Source organism: Anser brachyrhynchus (assembly GCF_964034855.1).
Source record: "Anser brachyrhynchus genome assembly, chromosome: 1".
NCBI lineage: Eukaryota > Metazoa > Chordata > Aves > Anseriformes > Anatidae > Anser > Anser brachyrhynchus.
The window spans coordinates 133,608,879-133,632,520 of record NC_137694.1 but is presented as its reverse complement, the minus strand read 5'-3'; the positions used below and the strand labels follow the sequence as shown (position 1 = coordinate 133,632,520).

The 23,642-nt window shown below is 39.3% G+C and overlaps 1 protein-coding gene across 8 annotated transcripts in view; it reads right to left on the bottom strand.

The window, feature by feature from the left end:
- ARHGAP6 (Rho GTPase activating protein 6) overlaps positions 1 to 23,642 on the bottom strand; it is a 325,242-nt gene that overhangs the window by 48,937 nt on the left and 252,663 nt on the right. For all 8 annotated transcript variants that reach the window (XM_080556509.1, XM_080556508.1, XM_080556511.1 and 5 more), the window contains one exon: positions 12,757 to 12,916. In XM_080556509.1, coding sequence (XP_080412635.1) covers positions 12,757 to 12,916 — 160 coding nt within the window. The remainder of the gene's footprint in view (positions 1 to 12,756; positions 12,917 to 23,642) is intronic.

Genomic DNA, 23,642 nt, shown 5'->3' with positions numbered 1-23,642 from the left:
CCACAACGATGAGCAGAGGTTTGAAAGCTTTGGGAAAGACAACAACATCCGTCACTTGGAGTGCTTTCCTAACTGATGGTAAAACGGGTCTAAAACTGTCTGTACTACTACATCAAAACAAATCACAGAAAAGAAAATATTTTAGCTGCACTGGAAAAAGAAAAGGAAGAAAAAAATAAACAGGAGCCTTGATGTCGTCTGTGATAGCTAGAAAAAAAAAAAAAGCTCTAAAACTTTCTTCAGTCCACTGGAGGTGGGAGAATATTGACTCTTTCTTGGCATCAGCTATCTAAATAAAAAGTCATTTTATAATATAAGGGAGGAAAAAGTACTTTCACACCTTTCTTAGTCAAAATGATCTTGATTTGATAAGAAGGAGAATTACCTTTAATCCCCAAAGTACAAGGTGGGCTAGAGGCAGAACAGACATGAAACTGCCACTAGCAGGTATTAATTTTTTTGGTGTGTATTGATAAACTGGCTTGCATACCAATAGTGGGAGGTGAAAAAGCAACCACAATTCCCCCAGCCCTTTGGCATTTAAGGGACCTCCCGGTGGTCGCAGTGAAGCACAGAGGTGCTTCAAGGCATCCAGGTCCCCTGTTGTCCTCTGACCATTGCTTTTGTTGATATGAACCCTTCACACACGCCTTTGAGGACCAGTTAGCCCAGTCCACAAAATTCCTGCACAGTTCTCAAAGCCCTGATAAAGAAATGAAATGAGAGTAGCCTTTAGTGCAAGGAAGTGAAATCAAGGTGCAGAAGGTCTCTCGGTAGACAGGTTGGTGGGCCCCAATATTTGAGATGCTATCTATTTGAAAAGTTACCAGTGCATCTTCTTTCCAGCCAAGTTTCATTGTAATCATTACCTTGCCCTCTGTATCTGTAGTATTAATCATCTTGCTCATTACCTTTTTTTTCTTTTTTTTTAACAGCAACAAGTGTTGACAATGTAAACCACAAGAATAAAAGGCATGATGAAATCTGCAGGGACCACTTTGGTTGACTTCCTGCACAGAAATAGTCAGTCACACAGACATTTTTCTAATCTAGTCTTAAAAACCTTCAGCAGGAGATTAGGTCTCCATTAAATCTCCAGGTAGTCTTTTGAGCATAAAAGCCTAACAAATCTATACAATTTAGAATCTACAAAGCCACACAGTCAGTCATTTCTTATTACCATCACAATGCTGAAAGCATAACTAAAATGTAAGCGCTGATAAAAGAAAGAGGGAAAGAGGAAAAAGAAAAAAATGCAAATATATACATTGTTTCACAGCTCCGATTAAATAAATCTATCAATACTCATCTTATTCTTCCTAATCAGTATGTAAAGACATAGCTTAGACTTCTGGCACCAACCACAACTCCACTGAAACCATGCATTTGAATAAACTTTAGAAACTAAGGCAAGAAGAAATCCCATCAGAAATACTTCCCTAATGCACTTTTGAAAAGAGCAATATGCATATGATAACAGAAATAAATCTGATATTCAACTGAAACGTTCAGAAGATTTATACCAGAAGAATACACACATTAAAGCAAACCTCTGTCAAAGTCAAGCAGAACATGAGAATCAGTAGGTTGCAATGTTTCTTAATTAATTAATTTCTTAATTTCTTAATTAATTAATTTCTTAATAAAGCTTCAGTTAAAAGCTTCACCAGAATCACCATACGCTCATGTGGATTATTTATGATGTATAGGACAGCCTAGTCAAGTGTTGAAAAACAAAGGGCCAGGACTACAGCAAATACTAAAGGCAGAAGACAATCAAGAATACTTCTGTTACACTAGGTGTTCTTGCAATGATTTAGAAAAGAAACAAAGAATTAAATACACCTGATTTTCCAAACATTGTGTTTTAGAGTCTTTATATATGGTTTCTAGTTCCTAAAACTGTTTCCCGTAGGCCACATTTGAACTTTTTCAGTATGTTCATGGGTATCATTTTAAAATGGAAAATCAGATTTCCATGTGGAATATAATACAGACAAAATGATGAATGAATTTATACTTAGAGCACTTAGAGTATATACTTATAACCAATAGCTATTTTGAATGTACTATTAAGTCAATTGCATTAGGTAGGAATTATTTGATGTCTCAGAAGTAATTTCTAAACTCAGTGAGACTTCACACACTTCAAATGTACACATGCAACAGTCTCTGACTGGGTTTATAAGAGCACAACCCTAAACCCTCACAAGTCAGTATCTAAAAAACAACACAAGCTCTTAGGGTTACCTTGCCCTAATAATGAAAACATCTGGTCACAATTCTGTCTCCAATAATGGCTTCATGACATTTGTACTTGGAAATGTTGATCATAATATTTCCCTATCTGTCTTTGGAGCTCCAGCAAGGCCTCTTCCCTTCACCACGATGCCCAATGAAAGACAGGAGCACTTCTGCCCCGTCAGCTCAGCATGCCTCTGATTTCCACCCCGTCCCCTTTCCCCTCCTCTACCTTCACAAGACACACCTACACAACGGGTAGTTTCTCAAAAGTTAAACAATTCTTTCTTTTAAAGATGGTAACTCTCTTGTGGCAGACATTTATATTTGTGTGTTCACAGTGCCATTGATTTCACCAAAAATCCTGAAATTTTGTACTTCTTTTCCATATTCCTATAGCCTTGATCAAAATGCATTCTGCTTCTTGATCAAAACTCCTAGTTATTTAACAAAATACACACTAGTAATTAAAAAGAAAAACTTTCTTTTTCCTTGTAATAAGCAATGAAACATCTGCTTTTAAAATTATTATTGGCCCGTTTCTAACTGATAGAGTAAATATGCTGAATAAAGTTTTCCTGACATAAACATTTAAATCCTAGCATTTGATAGAAGAAAACCTTGGAAATGAATTTGCTGAGCATTACATAGAGACTTTTATAAAAGAGCTGCTTAACAACAAAGTTTAAAAGAGGCACAGATGACTAAAAACTTTCTTTTTAAGAAATGTTATTACTTCCCCATTTTCTGCCACCAGTTAAATTTTATTCTGGCAAGTTTCATGTATTTCAAATTTTTCCTTGTCTCAACAGTGGCTAAAAGTAAAATCTGAAAAAAAAAAAAAAGAAAAAAAAAGAAAAAAAAACTAAGAAGTTTCTCCAAATTTCCTCCTGTGGAGAAGAAAAAAAGAAACATTTTTTGGCTTGCTTATCTCCCTGCCTGGAAAAGCTTCCGTCACCTTCACTTTGAAACTTTGACAAACTCCTGTGTAACAGACCACAGGGCTGAGTGCTCCAACCACCTCTGTCTTGCAGCTGGGACTTCTCCCAGCTTAAAACATTAAGTCAGTTTTATTTTCTCTTTACAGACTGAGAGATACTGTTTTTATTTTCCTGGGAGGAAAGAAAAAGTCCTCAGAAAAATTAACATTTCTATGGAAAATCAGGATTTTTGGGGAAAAAAAAGAAAAAAAAAAAGAAAAAAAGCTTCCATCTAAAATCAGCAAGATATACAGTTTATTTCTAGTCCTCTGAGCAGGTCTGATACAGCAAGGGTGATACAATACATCCGAGATTTACTAGTGTACTGTAAAAGAGCAGAATTTAGCTCACAGTCTTTGTTGTCATTAACATAATTTTCACGAACACTGCTATATTGAACAAAAAATCTTACAAATGCTCCATGGACTCACTCACTCACTTGTAGTGTCACTGCTAGAGACAGTATTATATGAGAGGCATTGGCAGTGGCTGGCATTAAGAGAAGTGCTAGTAAGCCTCTATCTTCACTTAAAAGGTATACTGTATGCCAGGACAAAAGCATCTAATTGTAAAGCTCCATGAAGTGTAGGCTACAGTTTACTTAGATGCTTTCTCCTGGTATAATAGTCTACGAAGTATGTAACATGGTCAGTGATTAAAAACAATGAGCAGCTTGGAGCCCTTACAAAAATGCAAGTCCAGATAAAAATCATAGTCACTCTCGGTGTTAAGGAAAAATGGATAATGAAATACAATGACAAGTAATGTAAGCAAAAAACAGATCCAAAAATCTACTTCCCTGCCAAAATAAACAAGAAGCGAAGAACACATAATTCCAAATTCCCATTTTTATTCGGAGCTTAACTGGAACATATTGGGGACAAAGTGCACCAATGAACAATAAAAATTCAGAAAGCCCAGCTATGTATGTTTTGTTCCATTTCAAAGACGGAGTTGTCCCAACACTCAGTCTGTAATTATATACTTCAAATTTACCTTACCAAAGGAAGTCTTACAAGAGACTAATATTCACTTCATATGAGCAGATGCGCAGCATCACGCACCTGGTGAAACTGGCTACAGAACTCGCATACAAAAATGTTCAAGTGCACATGTTAAAACAGCATAAGCAACAACCTTCCATTAAATGATTGGGACTGTATTTAGGTTTCTAAACCCAACATGAGATCATATTCATTATAATTATAGCTAACTAAATGAACTGAGAACTAGATTTGGCAGACGCTAGCTAAACACTAAAATTAAGGATTACCTTCCCTCTCCCCAGCTGTCCCAGTAAGTATAAAAAGAAATTCCCTCGGAAAGTGGAACACTTGCTGTAATTACTGAAACTACTGTGTATGACTTAGTTGCTGTTAACAGTAAGTAATTGCGTGTATATACATTCTTGTCATAGGTGGCAACAATACAGTAAACAGTCTTCTTAGTAAACGCAGTTAATTTCTTTTATTACATTTGGTACACTTGCTAAAATAGCTGGAGAGCATGTTTATTTTCATTTCTGGAAAGTGAAGACAATTCTGTGGCTCACCTTCAGATTTTCACTCCAAAACATTTGGGAAATATTAAAATAAACCTGAAGGTACAAAATAAACGTATGCCGCACTTGTACGAAGGCATAAATACACTTTGGAATGTGGTGTGTGTTAAAACAAAAACACTACATCAACCTAACATTAGGGTTATGACCCAAGCCAACAAAAGCAAGATAATTCATCAGAGCTGGATGTTCTGGCCATAGCCCAACCTACTGCATGTATTGCAGTCTACTGCATATGATCCATTAACAATCCTGGGTCAAAATATAAAATCAAAATTCAATCCTGGACACATCAATCTTGAATTTTGAAGATGAGAATGGAACAAAGATATTTTACCAAGTCGTTTTGAGGGTATGGGCCTGGCCTGTGCTAAGTCTTCCCAAAAAAATTAAGTTTGATAGTATAGTAGTACTCTCTGAAACATAGGGTAATACTAGGATTCATGATTATTAATTATAAGAAAAGAATGACATGAAAAATAAAAATATACTTCTAAGGTCCTCGCTTTTTAGAACTTCTGAACTGAGTGAGCCTAGACCAATGAAATCCAAGCTGGTACACACACAAATAAAAGTTCCTGTCTCCAGTTTCTCGCATCTGAAATTCTGGCCTGAAATAAGTTAGGAAGTTAGAACCAAAAATGTCTAATAACAGTGAGATTCTGTGATGGTCTATGTAAAACCTAGATCATATATGCCCCTCGATGACTCAAATTCTTCTCCATCCTTGTTAAAGTAGTGTTTCCATTTTTCTACGTAGGTGTTTTTCTCTATGTCGATGTCTTATAACTGCCTATGAGGTTAACTCCCTTAACTGTCTACAACCATGTTTAGGAGAAGAACCCTTTCTAATTCCTGGTTATGCTGAGACCTTTCAGTACCTTCTCCTTCCCCATTTTTGACTGTCTTCAGTTATCAGTCAGAAGAAAAATAAACATGCCTTTCTTTTTATTATTTAGTATCTGTCTATGAAAGGCGCTTCTTCCAAGCAGGTAATTCCAAACACACAGCTGCAATATTTACCTGCAGCTTTAAAACAATATCCAGGCTGATACTAAAGGCATGTTGCCTTTACAACATCTTGATAATTTAGCCTGGTAACTCTCAGAAGCACAATTGCAACATTGCAATTAAAAAGGTGGGGAGAGAAAAAGGGAGTAGTTTGGTCTGTGCGCTCTTGGTTACTATGCTTGAACCATTGCACAATCACTGTGTGCGAGAAACCTGCCAATGAATACCTGTCCACTATGTTTTTCTTACTACTACAGTTGAGACTGAGGCAGGCAGCCTGTGCTCCCAAAGAGGGAGACAGTTTATGAATCAATAACAAATGATCATCTATCCACAAAGAGGAAAATAAACAATCTCAAGTGGTAACATGTATCAGGCTTTTATAATACAAGTATAAAGGCTCTTAATAGGTTAAAACACACTGTATAAAAGAAAAAAATCTTATCTGCTTCTTCCTCATCATTTATTAAGATCCCTTTCTTCCTCACTGGACCAAAGGCTCAGCCTCTGTTCCCAAGGGATTCCTTCCCCAGCCTTAGCAGTCAAGCTTGGGTAGGAATAAGTGGAATGTTTTCTTCTAAACATGACCTTGGGCACTGCTCTTTCTTTCAAGCACTATTGCTGGCACCTCTGCTTTATAAAAGTAAAAGCAGCATTAAACAGAAATGAGGAGGAATACATTTGTTTTCTGGTGGTTGTCCAGAAATCCCCCCAGATTTTTCTGTAAGTTTTCGCAGAAATGCAGTATCATATACAGTTTGAGTAGTCAACAGCACTTATTTAATTGTTTTACTGGACTCAACTTCAGGCATCGGTGCTTCTCTTTTATCAAGAAGCCCCTCTGTATTTAGCTATGGAAGAGGCAAGAGGAAGTAGGATGGAAACTCCCTAGGGGAAATTCCTAGTACACACAACTTCTATGTTCTCATAACTCTTTCAGCCCTGTGTTAGCCACAGTCCTTCCCCAGGGCTGTGAAGACTACACTTGATGTAATAACAACACACTAGTTTTCTATTTTGCTGCACACACACATACGTTGCATGCTCATTTTGCATCCCAGCACAATACAATCAGCTGGACTGTTATCACAGGAATAATGCAATTTACCTAATTATACTAGGATGCTTACTGTGCAGCAATGTTGCCTGTGTGGCTACAGGCAATATTGACAGTATTACCAGTAAGAAATATAACTAAGCAACTTTTGGAACTGTCAGAGATGTATTCTTGTGAAAACATCAATTGTTTTTCATTATTCTTTGTTGATATTATGAAGAAAGCACTTCCTGCATGCGCTGTTGCAAGGGACGAAGCAATGACAAATAAGAAAATCCACAAAATACAGAACATTGTTGACATCCTCTGAATTGATTGTGGCCACTTCTTTACAAAGAGATGTATCGATTGCCTCAGAAGTAGAAAACTTGCTGTCAAATCAGGGTTGGCTCTGCGGCACATGGTAACTCCAGGCCACTTAGGGACCTGGGCCCTAAAGATGCACAGATCCGCAGATCCATTCATCCTGCACCCAAGTCCCTGCATTTTTCTTCCCTTCCAAAACATGAGTTTTCAAAGAAGAAATGAGAAATTTGTATATGAGAAATCCAGGCCTGATAGTTCAATCTGTCCAATTTGGTAGGTCAAAGAAAAAAGGAGCAAGCAGACAAAACTGTAAACTTATAAATATTTGCAAAGTATCCAGTTTGACTCTGATTTTCACTGCCATATACTGCCATCTAGCATGACCCATTGTTTACAAGTCTTTGGTCAGTTTGCAGTCCAATGAACTCAATCATACTTGGTAACCAAGTTTTTTCGTGTAGACATGCTGTAAAAGGTTCATTTTTCTCACTATTTACATAAAAGGACATACACAATTGGAAAGTCAAAGATGCAAGCACACACCTAAAGTGAATTTCATGATAGGTTGCCTCTTCTCCTATTATAAAGAGATTTGACTTCCTTGAAATAAGAAAAGTATAGTATGTTCTAAACAGCAACTGCAAAGGAGCTTCACCAAAATTGCACTGTTGTGCCGTTCAGAACATCAGAAAATAAATTTAAAATCTTCCACAGAGTAACTGCATTGATAGAGAAACCGTGGAATGCTCTGCTTGGAACTGATTGCCTCTTGCAACTTACTATGTTAACTTAGAGAGAGTATAAATGATTCTTGGTATAGTTGTTGCTGGCAGATGGGGGGAGTGACAGGGAACTGAGAGAGTTATGGATTACAGAAAATGAAAGATAAGGCAGAAAAACGAGAGAGCAAAAAAACAACAAACAAACCTGAAGTACCTCTGTCATACATATAAAAATAATGACTCTTGATGAATTTAAATTCATTCTAATTGCCTATTGAAGTCTAACCTTAGCATACTTTAAATGACATGCTGGTTAAAATTACTGTGGGGGGTGGTCCCTCTCTGTGATCACAGGATATTTAACTAATAAATGTCAGTAGTGTGCTTCATTAAGGCTAATGGCTGCAATACAAGTGGAGGAGAGGGATTACATACGAGGTATTACATTCTCTGCATTCCTCTGCAAGTGTGGGAACTGTCAGGTGTGCCCTGAAAGGCTAACTGCACTTGCTGTGACAAAGGGGACTTTTGAGCATGGGTGAACTGAAACATTACGAAGAAGCTACCAGTAGTGACATGACTGTGATGTTATTTTGACTGCAAAAGATAAGACAGATGCTTCTGTACTCAGACTTAACCTCCATGCAAGCATGCTTGGCACACACACTTGTTACCCAAGAACAATGGGTTTTTACTTTCCACAATACTTGTGCCAGTAAATGTGATTACTCAAACACTTGCAGGAAGCAAATGCCCAGCAGGCACAAGCATGTTTTAGTGTCATTCATTTACAACTTCTGAAAAACAGTCAAAGAACCTCAAAGAATCACAACTTTTAAGACAGCTTTCTGTATTTTCTAATATATAGATTATTCCACTAACCTCTGCTTCTGGATGTTTTCAGGCAACATTTTCTGAAGTAGAAGAGAGCTGTAGAGCACATCTTTCTATGTAGGGATCTCTCCAGTCCTAGGCAGCTCCCCCAGCTCTCTCAAACATACAGTATTAGTTCTTCCTGTAAGTTGGCCAAACACATTACCTTTTTTGTTGTTAGTTTTGTTTTTGCGTGTGTTTTCTTTTTTTTTTTTCCTTCGTTTTGTTTTCTACAGAGAATGTTTAACAGACTTGAGTCTGTTTTTAACTTGGGGCACAAATGGTTATGACCAAGTTTTATGTTATTGTACAGAGTGCCTGAGCAAATTTCACACTGCTTAAACTTGAAATACTGCATTTAAACAGTCCTGTGATGTTAGCAAATCAACTGGACAATTACTGCTACCCTCTTACCATACTTTTGCATTCCATGCCATTCAGGAGTGATGAGAACATCAAGAGGACTTTTGAAGTGTCTCTGTAAAGGGCTTAAACTAAAGAGTAGTAATTTTAGAATACAGTAGATTCTTATTCTCCTACCAAAGTGCAGGCACACATATAGGATGATGGAGTGACAGAATGATTATTATTTATACATATTGTGATATACCAAAGTTAGTGCTAGATTTATAAACAGGAGGGACAGTTAAATACTAGTTGTACCCTAATTCTAGCTACTGTCTTCACTTCCTTCAATAGGTCGTACTACATTTTAAAAGTGAATTGCTTCTGCTATTCACTCACTCTGAATACCTTAGAACAAAGAAAAATTCACAATCTTTTCATTCAGAGTAAATACACAGATGTGAAATAACCTGCCATTCAATAATCTTGCTGGTAAATCTAATCTGAAAACCTGAACAGCTAATTTCTCATCTAAACTGAAGCAAAAGATACATGAAATAATAGGAGATGAAACTGGAACCCAGGTTCCTGAGTTCGTGAAGTGCTTTTTATTTTCTGATGCTTCACCAGAGTTTATATTATTCTTATCTAGTTTTTATGCTTGAAATTACACTTTTCAGACACATATCTAAAATTAACTACACATTACAAATTCACCCACATATATACATGTTGTGAAAACACATATATGTCAGTCAGTTAAAGAACAAAGCTATTATAAGGCATAGTCAACATAGATTCATGAAGGGAAAGTCACACCTTAGTAATCTGATCTCCTCTGATAAGGTTGCCTGCTTGGTGGATGAAAGGAATCCAAGGGAATCTTTCTGGATTTTAGTAAGGCCTTTGATACTGTCCCTCATGGCATCATTCTGGAGAAACTGAGGCCAAGAGGTGACTTCACTGCTCTCTGCCATGTCCTGAGAAGGGGAAGCACAGAGAGAGGCATTAGCCTCTGCTCCTGGGAACCGATGGCACAGCATGGGAATGGTACAAAGCTGTGCCAGAGAGGTTGAGATCAAATATTAGGAAAAATATTCTTTGCTGTGAGGGTGGTCAAACACTGGAACAGGGTTCCTAGTGTGGTGCTTGATGCCTCCTGCCTGTCAGTGTTCAAGAGGCATTTGAACAATGCCCTCAGTAATATGCTTTAACTTTTGGTTAGCCATGAAGTAGTTAGGCAGTTGGACTAGATGATTTTTAAAAGTCCCTTCCAGCTGAACTATTCTATTCTACGCTACAAAAACTGTTCTTGTGTGTGATCTGAAACTGAACGATTCAGCAGGTCCTAGTCTGTAAGCCAGTGTGCTTACAGACAATTGCCTGTGACTCCAAAGGATTGTGCAAAGGAAGGCTAGGTTGGCTAGGCTGAGATCCTCGCTTTCCCAGTTGGTTACTCTTTTGTGACACTCCCAGCAGGAAAAGTTAGGAGCACATATATATAGTATTCATTCTCCAAAGCTCAAAGTTTCTGAATATGAATATACATACCCTACTGTCTTGGATGGTATTACCTCCATCCTTTTTGGCGCCCAATGTGGAGCTCAAGGAATTTGAGATAAGGATGACAGTTGAGAGAAGTAATGGGCCAAACATGGACTGGGCATTGTCTAAGAATGTAATAGTTGTGGAGAATTTAAGGAAGTAATACTTGTGAAGAATATGTGTTGTAGTAATGTGGTGGCTTCCCACAGGCATCAGCTCTTCAAGAACTCCTCCCACATGGCTCCGTACCACAGGCTCCATCCATCCCCCAGGAGCAAACTGCTCCAGCACGGGTCCCCCACGGGCGGCAGCTCCCCCCAGACCCCCTGCTCCTGCGTGGGCTCCTCTCCACGGGCTGCAGCTCCGGCCCGGGGCCTGCTCCTGCGGGGGCTCTCCATGGGCCGCAGCCTCCTCCAGGCCACATCCACCTGCTCCACGTGGGCTCCTCCACGGGCTGCAGCGTGGAGATCTGCTCCGTGTGGGACCCATGGGCTGCAGGGGGACAGCCTGCTCCACCAGGGGCCTCTCCCTGCACAGCCCGCAGGGGAACTGCTGCTGCCTGCCTGGAGCACCTCCTGCCCTCCTGCTGCACTGACCTGGGGGGCTGCAGGGCTGCTTCTCTTATATTTTCTCACTCCTCTCTCTCCTAGCTGCTGTCACACAGCAGATTTTTTCCCATCTTATATTTGCTTCCCCAGAGGCCCACCCAGCATCGCTCCCTGGCTCAGCTCTGGTCAGCAGTGGGTCCCTTTTGGAGCTGGCTGGAGCTGGCTCTGGTCTGACCTGGGGCAGCTGCTGGGCTCTGCTCACAGAGGCCACCCTACAGCCTCTCACCCCTACCAACACCTGACCATGTAAACCCAACATATGTATATTCATCTCCCACTAGTACCGCCAGTGGCAGTTTAGACCACCAAAAAATATTGCAGTACCCTTAGTAATCCAGTTCCTCATTTGAATGTTCTGTAAAATTGTTTTCACATTGATGGAATATTTTTGAGGGACTGAGGAGTTGTGGAAGGGCTTGAAGAAATTGATTGTATCCTTCTCACTACAAGCTGATGCTGTCCTGTATATGGTAAGCTGGACTATGTTGTTTTTGGAAGGAGTTTTCTGCAGATCCTAAAAAGCTGAAGAACACCCAGGCTGATGTATTTCAATTTGTTCCTTTCCACACCATTATTTTAAATGACCAGAAAATATTTTTCTGCTTAACTTTGATTCCTTCAAAAACTGGTCCTATGGCAACACTATGTATGTGCCGGCACGCAATACCTCAGGTTATCCAAAGGTTAGAATTCAGTGGTCTCTTCCTATTCCACAAATTAGTACACAAGTGGAAATAAACAAACAAAATAGCGAAAACAGGAAAGAGATTTGCAGATGACCGTATGATAGCACAACAGCTATCTTTGCTAGGCTTGATCTACAGCCCATAGCAAACAACGGAAACTTTCCTATTACTTCTAGTGAGGTTTAGATCTCTGCCACAGTAACCTAAGCATAGGTCTACGTGTGGTTATCTTGCATCAGGATTCTGACAGCTGAGCTTCTACTTTTCAGGTAATCTCCTGTTCTTTAAGTGTTCAGTGTTATATACTGGAAATTATATTTTTTTTTCGAGGAAATAATCACCACTGTCTTGAGTAAAACTTGACTGGGATTCACTTTATTTGATGCAGATGCCTGAACTAGTGATGCTTGGCTTTCTTCAGAGCCAATACAGAACTGAAAAATCACTTCTAGGGTATGACCTATCTGACCTACATAGATGTGTACGTTTGGATGCGAGGAAGTGCAAAAAAGCCTTTTTCTTTTAACTGAGTATCAAGGGATCCTAGAACAAATAGGTCTGATTTAGATTTTCTGCTCTTTAGGCATCTGTCCTTGATCAGATGATCCCACCCCAGGTGGCCTGAGCTGGACATAACAGACAAACAACATTACCAGTCATTTTTGCACAGTTACAGTGTTTAAACAAAAATGAAACAGAAGACAATGTCTGTGGAATAAACAATGTAGTGTTTTCTCCCATTTATTACTGTGGTATGAAGTCAATGGCTTACGAAGAGGAGGCTTAGCAAGCTAAATAGAAATGGTTTATCGAGCCCTTACCTTTGGGGATAGCAATCTGACAGCCCAGGTCATAGTCCTGCTGCAGCTGATAAAAAGCCACTTCCTGTAGCCGAGCGCGCTCCAGCTCAGAGAGGCTTTGAACGGGAACTGACTTCAGCCGAACACTGCGCCCTGACATGCTGTTCCAAGTGAAATCACCCTACAGGAAATCAAATGGGAAAATATGAAGCATCATATGGTACGCACAGTTTAATAAACATAACCATCTCTTCTACTGCAAGGAAAAACAACACAGGTCCTCTTTTTCTAAAAGGCCATTTTCTTGGACATCTCTAACCTTTCAAATATCTTTGTTTTCCTAAGACCAGCATTCCTTAAAAGGAGTACAGACATGCAAAACAAAAAGTCAATTCTGCCTGAAAACATTTAAGCAAGCATTGTTGCAAAAACACTAGGATTCCAGTAACCAAAAGCACAAAGCAGGAGAACACAAAACAAAACAAAACAAACTTGTCTGCTTTTCCCAGTTTGGTTGTGCTGTATGGTACTTGGTCGTCACTTCATTCTCTTCCCTGAGCATACAGGCATATAGACCTTTACAGGTCCATGGACAACACACATCTTATCTCTCCCAGCCTGCTAATCCCACTCCCATCCTTATGACATGACTGTGTTCAGATCAAGATTGACTAAAGGATAAGGTGTTTCACATTTTTGAAAAGCCATTATAATGTATGTGTTACAATTTATACAATAAAACAACATGAGATATGCTACATCTCTGTAAGGTACCAATTATGTTTGGAAATCAAATCAAAAGCTTTAGATGTTTTATCTCCCACCTGGGATGACATATACAAACAGCTATTCTCTTAGCTAGTATTTAGCTCAGGTGAGAGAAGTAATCATCATTCAAACGTAAGTGCAAGCACATAAGGAAGCTTAAAGACTGACAATTAACTTCAAGCAAGAATTTCAGTATTCATCAAAGCATCATCAAACAGCACATGTCTGCAAGGAGGGAAAGAATTTGTTTTTCATTATAGCTGTACTAAAAAATAAACATCAAACCTGTCAGTAGGTATAACTTGATGTAGGTGTAGATAGTGAAAGAACTCTGATTTACATCAGCTGAGGTGTAAAGACAAATCCACCAGCCTGCCCTTCATCACAGCATAGCAGGCTTGCAATTAACAAACTTCACTTTCATTGTAAATGCCTATTTTTAGTTTAAACTTCAATATCTGTACCTTCACTGCATGCTCATTTTTCACCATCACTTATAATTCATCTATTCTATACACACGTCTAGAGTCAAAGGATGACCTCTGACTTTTAAAGACATTGGCTGAAGGATTAGTAACATTTCATTGTATTCAGCAGCTATGCATCCTAATGTACGGAAATACCTTTGTGCAAGCCTTTCCATATGATATTGTGAACATGTATGTACCTATTTATATGTACCTATGACGTGTGTGTGTGTATTCACATATACAAGAGACAAGATCATTCACAAATATGCAGCATCATCTAGCAGTATAGATCAAAAGAATGACACATTGGAAACATTTTCTTATGATGTGCAAAATATATTTGAGTTCATCAAGGAGCTTTATTTCATAATATTTTTTGCAAGTCACTTGGTTACTGTGATAAATGACACTGTTTCTTTGATCTGAACAACTGTATATCTGTACACTCAATGAATGATATCAATATTTACATGGACCACATAAGTAAACTTTTGCACTAGCACTGGAATCAATTACTTTGAATTTGTCCTTTTTTTTGCTCCTTCACCTCATCCTCTTCTACAGCCTCACAAGCTGGATTTAGTAGTATCAAACTAAAAGTTTACAAGACGACACAAGCCAAGCTGACTAGCTTAACTCAAGTGAAACCAAAGCAGCAAGATTCATGTAAGCCTAATTTGCAAAACTGCAAGTAAATGTTTACATTTTTTAAAAAGCTGTTGTCATTTATAGTTAAAAGTGATCAAGAACAGAATCCACCACCAGACAATGTATACTAAGAAACTAATTCCTTTCCAATCCTGATAATGCAGAAGAAAGAAAACTTTACAACTACAGAAGTATGCAATTCAATCCTCACGAACATATCATGTACAGAATGTTCTACAGTCAAGCTGGTACAAAGAGAGAAATACGGGTTTTTAGGGTAGAGCTTGCAAGATTTTTATCTTATCTATTTCTCTGAGATGAGCATTTTCATAAATAAAAATATCACTGGTAGACATTTTTCTGGTAGACATAACTGGGATATTTTAATTTTGAAACAGAAATTGGAGGTATGAATGATACCCCTTAGAAAATGATGAGGTAACAGCTTATGAAGACTGCAGGTGATTTAGGGCATGTTCTATTTCCTGTAGAGCACAAAACCAAGGGGGTAGATGGGGCTTTTACGAATTACCATAAGTTAAGTAAATATTAGTTAAATGGGATTTTGCATGGACACCCAAATTAATGCTCTTTTTCAAATAAAAATTACCATGGGCAAATCTAACTGGAAGTAACTGCATTCTCTGCCTCATCTCAGAGTTATCGTTGTAACAGCAAGCAGAAAGCTGCACCACTGCAATGCCACAGCTCAGTTGTTAGACCCAGCCACGGGAGTTTAACCCTGAACAACAGTGCTTGCTAGCTCCAGGACAGCACAGAATCAAGATTCTGTGTTTGGGACCCCAAAGCCTCTTTGCAGAGCTGTGCTGCTTTATTCGAGCAAATCAGCCAACCCAGCACTGTCTCAGGAAACTTACCCAGGCTAATTTTGCCTTAATATGGGTGCAATTAATATATACATATATTTTTTAAACAGGTCAAGTGTTTACAACCAAGCAAAAGAAGAAAGCCCCTGACAAGGTTATGAGGTCAACCATGATTTTTATTCTGGCAGTCTTCAAGTTCCCAGAACATCCCCCGGCACTCACCAGCTCATCTCTCGTTGGCTAAAAATGGTCGGATGCATACTCTGCATCCTCGAACGCCATGACAGATCGTTAAACAGCTTTATTGCTGTTTGGAATCACTCTGCCCAGTTTCTGTGCATTTCAGAAGGCATTCTTCTTTTACACTTGATGTGTTTGATAAAATCTCTGCTAGGTCACATTAACATAGGTTTTTACTATGCTAATGGAACACAAGTAATTAACTGAAATATTTTTGGAAGATCATGTGTTAGGGCCAATAGAATCTCCTCATCTGCTAAAGAAGACACTCCTTCCTTGAAAAACTCTGTTTTATTTGGCAAATAAATATCAGTCTTCTTTGAGCCAAAACACAGTATTTTATGTTTTAATCTATTCATAGACTCCTAGGCTTTGTGGGACACAAGGTAACTTGAAAGCGTCCTCTTCCTTCTAATGCTCTGTGGAACTTTTACATGCAGCCTGTAAATTACTGCAAAATCAGCCAGGCTTGGGAGAGGTTCAGAAAAGTCAAGATCCCTTTGAGAAGGGGAACTAGTGCGTTTACATGAATCCCATCTGCCTAAAGCTTTTCTCTGCTGTATGGGAGGAACAGGGTAGGACAAACACAGAGAACATTTTCCATTTCTTTCTTCATATGAGGAGGCACATTTCATCAGCCTCCTTCAACTAATAGCTTGATGTAGCTCCTTGCAGAAGCTTAAGAGAAGATTTTAAAGCATCAAGTCAGGGTGACTTGTTTTTGAAGTCCATGCCCTGCATATGTGTTCAAACATACATACACAGCTACAGTATTTTTCTCTACTATTTAGACTGTAGGACTAGTTAAAACATGATCTGCAAATGGCCCTTTCATCACCAAGAAGAAAAATAAACAACAAAGAAGAATATAAACAGGAATATTGCTCTGGGATAAAGTGATCAGCCTGATAGGACACAAACTGCTAATTGCAAGGGTGCTTTCATAATTGACTTCTACGAAACCTTGACCAGACTAAAAGCCTTCTCCAATTTCTTCTGCCAACCAGTCATTTCTTTTCCCTCACAAGTCTGCAGCTTCAATTGCATTCTTCTCTCTGGCCCTCCCACTAACGTCCAGCATCTTTCCTCCACTGAACCGAGGAGTTCACTTATCGGGTAAGTAACTAAAATACCAGAGCAAATGACTCAGCAGAGGAGATGAATGATTAACTGCATCTTGTGCCTTTGAAAAATGTGTCCACTTTTCCCATATTTCTTGTCCACCGTCATAAGCACATTTTAACAAGATGCAGACTGCAGCTTTACTGATATTCTTTCAAACAAATGTTTTCTTTAGGGGTTGGGTGTCCAGTGGCTCTGAAAAAAACCCCAAGTGGTACATCCTGACTTAAGTAACACTATGCGCTTAAATTACTCTTAAGCATGTGTAGGCTATTCTTGTGTACTTGACCTCTTTCCCCTGAGCCTCCAACACGCAGCCTTTCAGTTGTCTGTTAGCAAAGTCCTGTTCTTCTATCCTTCGTACAATACAAACACTGGTTGGCAAATACTGCAAGGAATCCGGAATGTGGATACAAATCCACTGGCCATTACCTCTGTTGCTCACCGTAGAGCTTTAAGCCTTCATGAGCCATGTGAATCGTGGGAAATAAGAACCCCACACGTAGCAGTTTTCAATAATACAGTATTTTAACGTAAGATGCAGAAAGCAATTTTTATCTTACTGCATTATTGTCAATGCTAATGACTTTAGTCTGTACTCATTTAGGTAAATGCCATTATCAGATTAGTCGTCTACTTTTCATTAGTCTTTTGCTGAAATCCATTTGAAACCACTAAGATCAAAACCAATTATACCTACTTGTTTTTCTCCTACCCTAGCAACACTTAGCCACGTGCTTGTAGCCAGATATGGCTCCAACATAACAGAGTTCAGCAATTTTCCACACAAAAAGATTATATTGCAAATAGCATGGCAAATATAGCATTATAATGTCTTAATTCTGTTTGCTTAATTACTTCTTTAAGCTTCATGAAAATGCCTGTAATTACTACTTCATAAACATTTCACTTACACTGGTAATTTATTTCAACTCCCTCTAAAGCTACTTCCAGACTCCTCCTCAGCCATAACCCCTCAGATTTTGATGGTTCGTATTCCCGCAGCACAATCTGGATGTGCATGCACGTAAACCCTGTCTTCCTCACCTCCCCATGGTTGCTGTTGGTGTGAAGCACACCCTGCTCAGACATGACGGACTTTCATTGCTGCACAGCCCTTCACCTTCATCTGAAGCCAGGGCACAAAGCACCACTCCCAGCAGGGCGAGAAGTAACAAGAATGGGGAATAAACTACAGAAAAGATCCATCATTACACACAATTAAGGACCAAATGTCTAGTCCTTTACTAAAGCCATCCTCAATAATTACCTCAAATTAACCAAGAGTTAGGAAACAACTGGATGGTGTGTGCATGCTGCAGCCTGACTCTTTCTGCCCCCCTATCTCCAGATGCTTCTTCTAAGCTGGCACAGCTGGAGCAGCAGGTAGGGTATTTGGTTTCCAGATCCCGTTACACACTAATGCAACCTAGACTGGTTTCTCCAAACACATCGGGCGTCAAAACAGCTACTTCCAAGGGACTGCTGGTATGACAGAAGGAGACAAGCCTTTCAGATTGCCAAAATGGCATCTCCGTAACTAAATACGAAGGAGCACAAGACTGACTGCATGACGCTGAAGCATTTAGCAGAAGGGTGTGAACACGGATGCATAAAGCATGGGGCCCCAACAATTAATCTTCATTAAGAAAGTTTGACTTCATTAGCATCATTATCTAGGGTGACATCCTGTTCCCTTTGACATCAGTGGAAAAATTATTAATACAATGCCTCCACTAGAAATAGAATAAGTACAGTCTGATGATCTTGTGTAGATATTCAGAGTCTTGCATTAAAGTTGGCTTATCTTAAGCTCTATTGTACTTATGCATGTTAATGTATGTACAGCTGTTAGTTTTGGCAAAGCATCACACCTCACAAAGCAACGCTTTAGGTATGCAACGCTTTAGGTTGCAAAGCTATTTAATGGCAGTTAATATAATCATGGCATTGCTACGGACAAACACTTCCTCACTCCTAGCTGCATCCTGTCTTGTTCCCAAGGCTGCGGATTGACAGCTGGAAATCTGGGTACTCAGGATCTGTGCTCCGCACAGCAAGCCAGCCCCTTGGGTACTGGCAAGCTGGTGTTCCCCACAGGGCAGACCCTGTGCACACCCCCAGCAGAAATACTTCATCTAGCAAGACAGCATTAGCCCGTGGCCAGGTAAGGAAACACATTTCAGAATACTACAATGGCAATTTCCATTTATCAGGGGAGGAAAAAATGCCCTTCTAACTTTAGTCTAAGGATAAACAGGGAGCGGAAGAATGAGCATGTTTTCACAGCAGTATTAAAATTGTTAAAATAAAGGGAAAAATATTTCCTGTTCTTCTGTGATCAACCTCTCCAAGTTTTCCAAATGCCTCAGGATACTATTTCATGTTTTGAATAGTTAAAAGCATTCCCTTTAAAAAAAAAAAAAAGAAACTGCATACAATGGAGATGTATTTCATTCCTTTTCTGACATTAACAAGTATTGCTGATGTAAGAAAGGTATTGCCTAGCAAAACATTCATCCCTAACATGTCCACTCTGTACTGAACTTTTTACACATCCAGAACACTAACGTATTTTAAAATGCATCAAAAAAAAACATGATCAGATTTTCAGAATGCCTTACTTCAATGAATATCAACATTTTTGGAGGAACTGATCCAGAAGAATAACAATTAAAGAAAAAAGGAGCTGATTACTTTTGCGGAGGTGCCAAAATGGAGACAGAACACCTTAAAAAGCCTAGATCCAACTGTAGCTGAAGCTTTTCTGGACTTCACGTGAAAAGATTTCTGTGTATTTTTGTCAGTGAAAAGGAAATAAGCCATATTGCAATAGTCTGAATTTTGCTGCTGGTTGAGAGTACATGCACAACTGTCACGTGCATGCAGTAACAAGCTACACTGAAGTAATTATACCGCCTGAGACCAAAGTGAAAAAAAACCAACAACAAAACAAACAAACAAGAAAAAAACACCACAGTGTTTTCAGCAATCTCAGCACAAGAGATCTAGGATAGCCTTGGCTGATTAAGAGAATAAAATTTATTCCTTTCATCAGTTCACGTATCATATTTTGAGAGATTGGTGTGATGTTTTTTTCCAGTATAAGAAAAAGTTTCCTGCTTGACCAGGAATAATGTGAACTCTGTAAGCTAATGGCAGCTGACCCAAAATCAGATACAATAGCTTCATGATTATTATTTTTAGTGGCAAAGTTGCCTTGAATAGACCCTGCTCCAGCTTCTGCTACCAACATAAACATGTTCCTGCCCTGTGTTCACCTGCTTGTGAAGCTGAGCAACAAGCCCTAGGCTCTGCCCATGTTTTCCACTGTCCCAAATCCCTAAGTAGGTGGGCTCAGTCCTGACAGTAATCTTTGCTCGATGCAGCAGACCACGCAGCCAGAAGACACGCTGCAGACATTGATGCACTACAGAACTTCCATTCATACCATACTCACAGAAGCACCCATAGAATCACTCAGGTTGGAAAAAAACCTTCAAGATCATCAAATCTAACCATCAAACTGACCTTCCTAGTCCCACCACTACACCATGTCCCTTGGTGACACATCCACACGTCTCTTAAATACCTCCAGAGATTGGGACTCCACCGCTTCCCTGGGCAGCCTGTTCCAATGCTTGACCAGTGTGCTCTGTTAAGTTCTTATTAAATGTGAAGACCTCAAATGAGATTTTGAATATAAAATACTGCTCTTTTTCCTAAGCCTAACAAGGCTGACATTAAGCATATGAAAATGTAAGGCCTAAACTACACGAGAAATGCACTTAAACAACTTGGATTAAACAAATATAAGCATACATCCTATTTGTAGCTTTTTTCATCCCAGAGTAGTATGATAATGCCCCTGTGAAACAAAAACGAACAAAGCACCTTCTGCTTTCTGGCTTGTTTTAAACAGGGATAAAGGAAAATTGATGGGATCTCTGCTACTACAGCACAGAAGTTAACAATTTCTGCATCCAGTAATAAGTAATAATTTGACTGCAGTGAATGCTTTGAACAGACTAGGAATGGTATCTATTTCTATTATATTTGGTATAAAAAAATCCTAACAATTCAGAGAGAAGTAAATGACCTACTATTTTAAAGAAAGAATGCGTATGAGAGAGCGCACACAGTCATTTCCAAAGATTCAAAAGTCATATCAACCCGAGTATTGCATGCAAGATTTAAAAATATGTATGTTAGTATTTCAGTTTACGTTCTGGATTTTGAGGTTTCAAGATACAGAGAAATTGTATTACCTGACTTGAGTGTACAGCTCTAATCTCATTATGAAGTGAAATGAAATAATTAATTTCAGAACTCCAAGGACTGGGATTTGACTAACAGTAGTAAAGCCTTTAATTCAATACAAAACCCTATTTGTATTGTTTCAAGTGGTCCAAAACAGTTTTTTTCTATAAACTCTGACATTACTTAAAGAAAGGATTTTTTGGTCTAGGGAAAATGAGATTTGTTGGACATGTGGAAAACAGACACTCAGCTTACCTACGTACCAGGTTTAGTTGGAAAGTCATGCTATTTGCCTGGGGGGTTGATTTAGTCGATGGGAACAAAATACAACGCATCTCCAAATATTTATATTTAGAAGCAAGAGAGCGAGAGCTCTCGGTTATTGAGGTACAATGGAGGGCTCAGGACCAAGCATGCTCTAATCCAGCTGGTGCAGGAGCTGGACCAAGGCTTCACCCCATCCCTGGCCCGTGTCCTCATCAGGAGGCTATGGAGTGCTCCAGCATTGGCTCCCACTACCGTACATATCCCTGGCAGAGGCTGCTGGGTCCTTCCAGAATGACTTGCAAAGCTCTTCAGGTGAACGAATGGCCACTCTCAGAGCTAATGTGGGCATGTCTGATGATCACCACCCTCTCTCACCCATACTGCTGCTCACAGAGAGGATATTATTTCACTGAAGTTTGTCTCCAGGTCCAAGTGAACTACCCACCTCCACTTCAAAAATAGTTTGTTATTCAGGTTATTGTGCCACAATTAGTTACTGTGTCAGCTTCTAACCTGTGCTGAAATAAAGGTGTTATATGAGCCCTTTTCTTATTTAAGGGAGTTTTCTTCAAGTCATGAGTTTGTAACATCAACACCATTTCAGCTGCTAGTGACACAGACCATGCACAGCGCCACTTGGAGGCAAGGACAAGAGTATTTTGAAGATGTAGAAAGTAAACTATTAGCTTTTAGGGATTAGTAGGTTATGCTTCATTTGCTACATAATCACTCCACACTTTCACTTGGATTTCATCTCTCCCACTACGTTTACATATGCAAACACTGTCTGTCCTACACGCGCATGTCAGGCATCCAGGCACAAACCTGCACCAGTAAGCCAGCTGCCATGCTTTGGCAATCCACACCCATCCATTGGGATTGTGGTTTGCGAGGAGGAGGTGTTTTTTGTTTTTGTTTTTGTTTGTTTGTTTGTTTGTTATGATCTGGGATATCAAATTCCTACTCACATCAGCAGCTGTTTTAGTGTCTTTATTGCTCTCTTAAAGACCCCACACACATAATTCTCCACAGAAAAGTTCAGAAGGTACAGAAAATTCAGAAGTCTAATAATTAGATAACTATTTTAAGTACCAAGAGGAGACTGTGCAACCACTACCACTCATTAATTTTAATCAATATAATTACTTTTTGTTTTCTATGTATTTCCCTTCGTGCAATGCACAGCAAAGATCACTACCTCAGCTTGTTGAGAAGCACAGTTGTAGCATTTTTTTTAATATATAAAAATACTGTGTTTGCACATATGCATCTACTGATCTGCCACCAAATTAAATGCCAAGTAAGAGTTTTAAATGCTTTAAGAAACCACCTCAGCTGAACTGGAACTATACAAAGTGGTCTGACTGAATATATATTGCTATAAGTCAGGTTGATGGATCGGCATATATACCTGGAAAGACCATTAAAGAGCACGTTGTTGCTCTCCCCACTGTCTATTAATGTGGAGGCTCATTAAAAATGTGGTATTCCAAAGCCAGAAATGTAAAATGGACCCATGTAAATAAAGCCACTGTGCTGCAACATCAATTCTCAGGAGAAAGGTGCATTTTGTAAACTGCCCCTCCAGCCCGAGGTACCCCAAGTTCAAACTGTGTGCCTGCCAGAGAGTCTGTGATTTCTTTCTTTGTTTTTAAGCAGCACATTTATTTTGGACAGAGAGAGGGAAAAATAGCCCATAAAGTTCCCACTGTTATGAAAAACAGAAACAATTGCTAGAGTTACAAGCTCCTCGTGGGCTGAGCCAGAAGATGAACAGCTCTTATTCTCCGCTTAGTTCTGTGCAGCTAATTGAAACTTAGAAATCCAGCAACACCACAGCCAGGTCCATAAAACCTGACACACAAACTTGTTTGCCAGACTGAACCTGTGCAGCTGTAACTGTCTTGCCATCAGCTTTCAAGAAGCCTTTCTGACTGGGATATTTTGCTCACAGCTGCCTGGTTTAGGGTCTTCATACACACACAAAGCAGAACACAACAAACGTAGCACCACAGACTTCGAAGCAAGCCACCACCTGACGAAGACACTCAAATCGAAATCAGCATAATTATACAGTTTGGTTTAAAAATGCAATGCCACTTCTCGTCTCACGGTTTCTTTCCTCTTAGTCTAACTATGAAAACATGCAAAGAAACTAGTCTCAAAATAAACTATCTGAGGGCTCTCCATTTGTTGCTGGATCTCCAGAGCCCGGCAAGTGATAGGTAGTGCCAGTCTTTTCCCCAGAGTCAAGCTGTTCTTTTCCCTTTGAACCTTGTTAAAGCAGAAAAAAAAAAAATTAAAA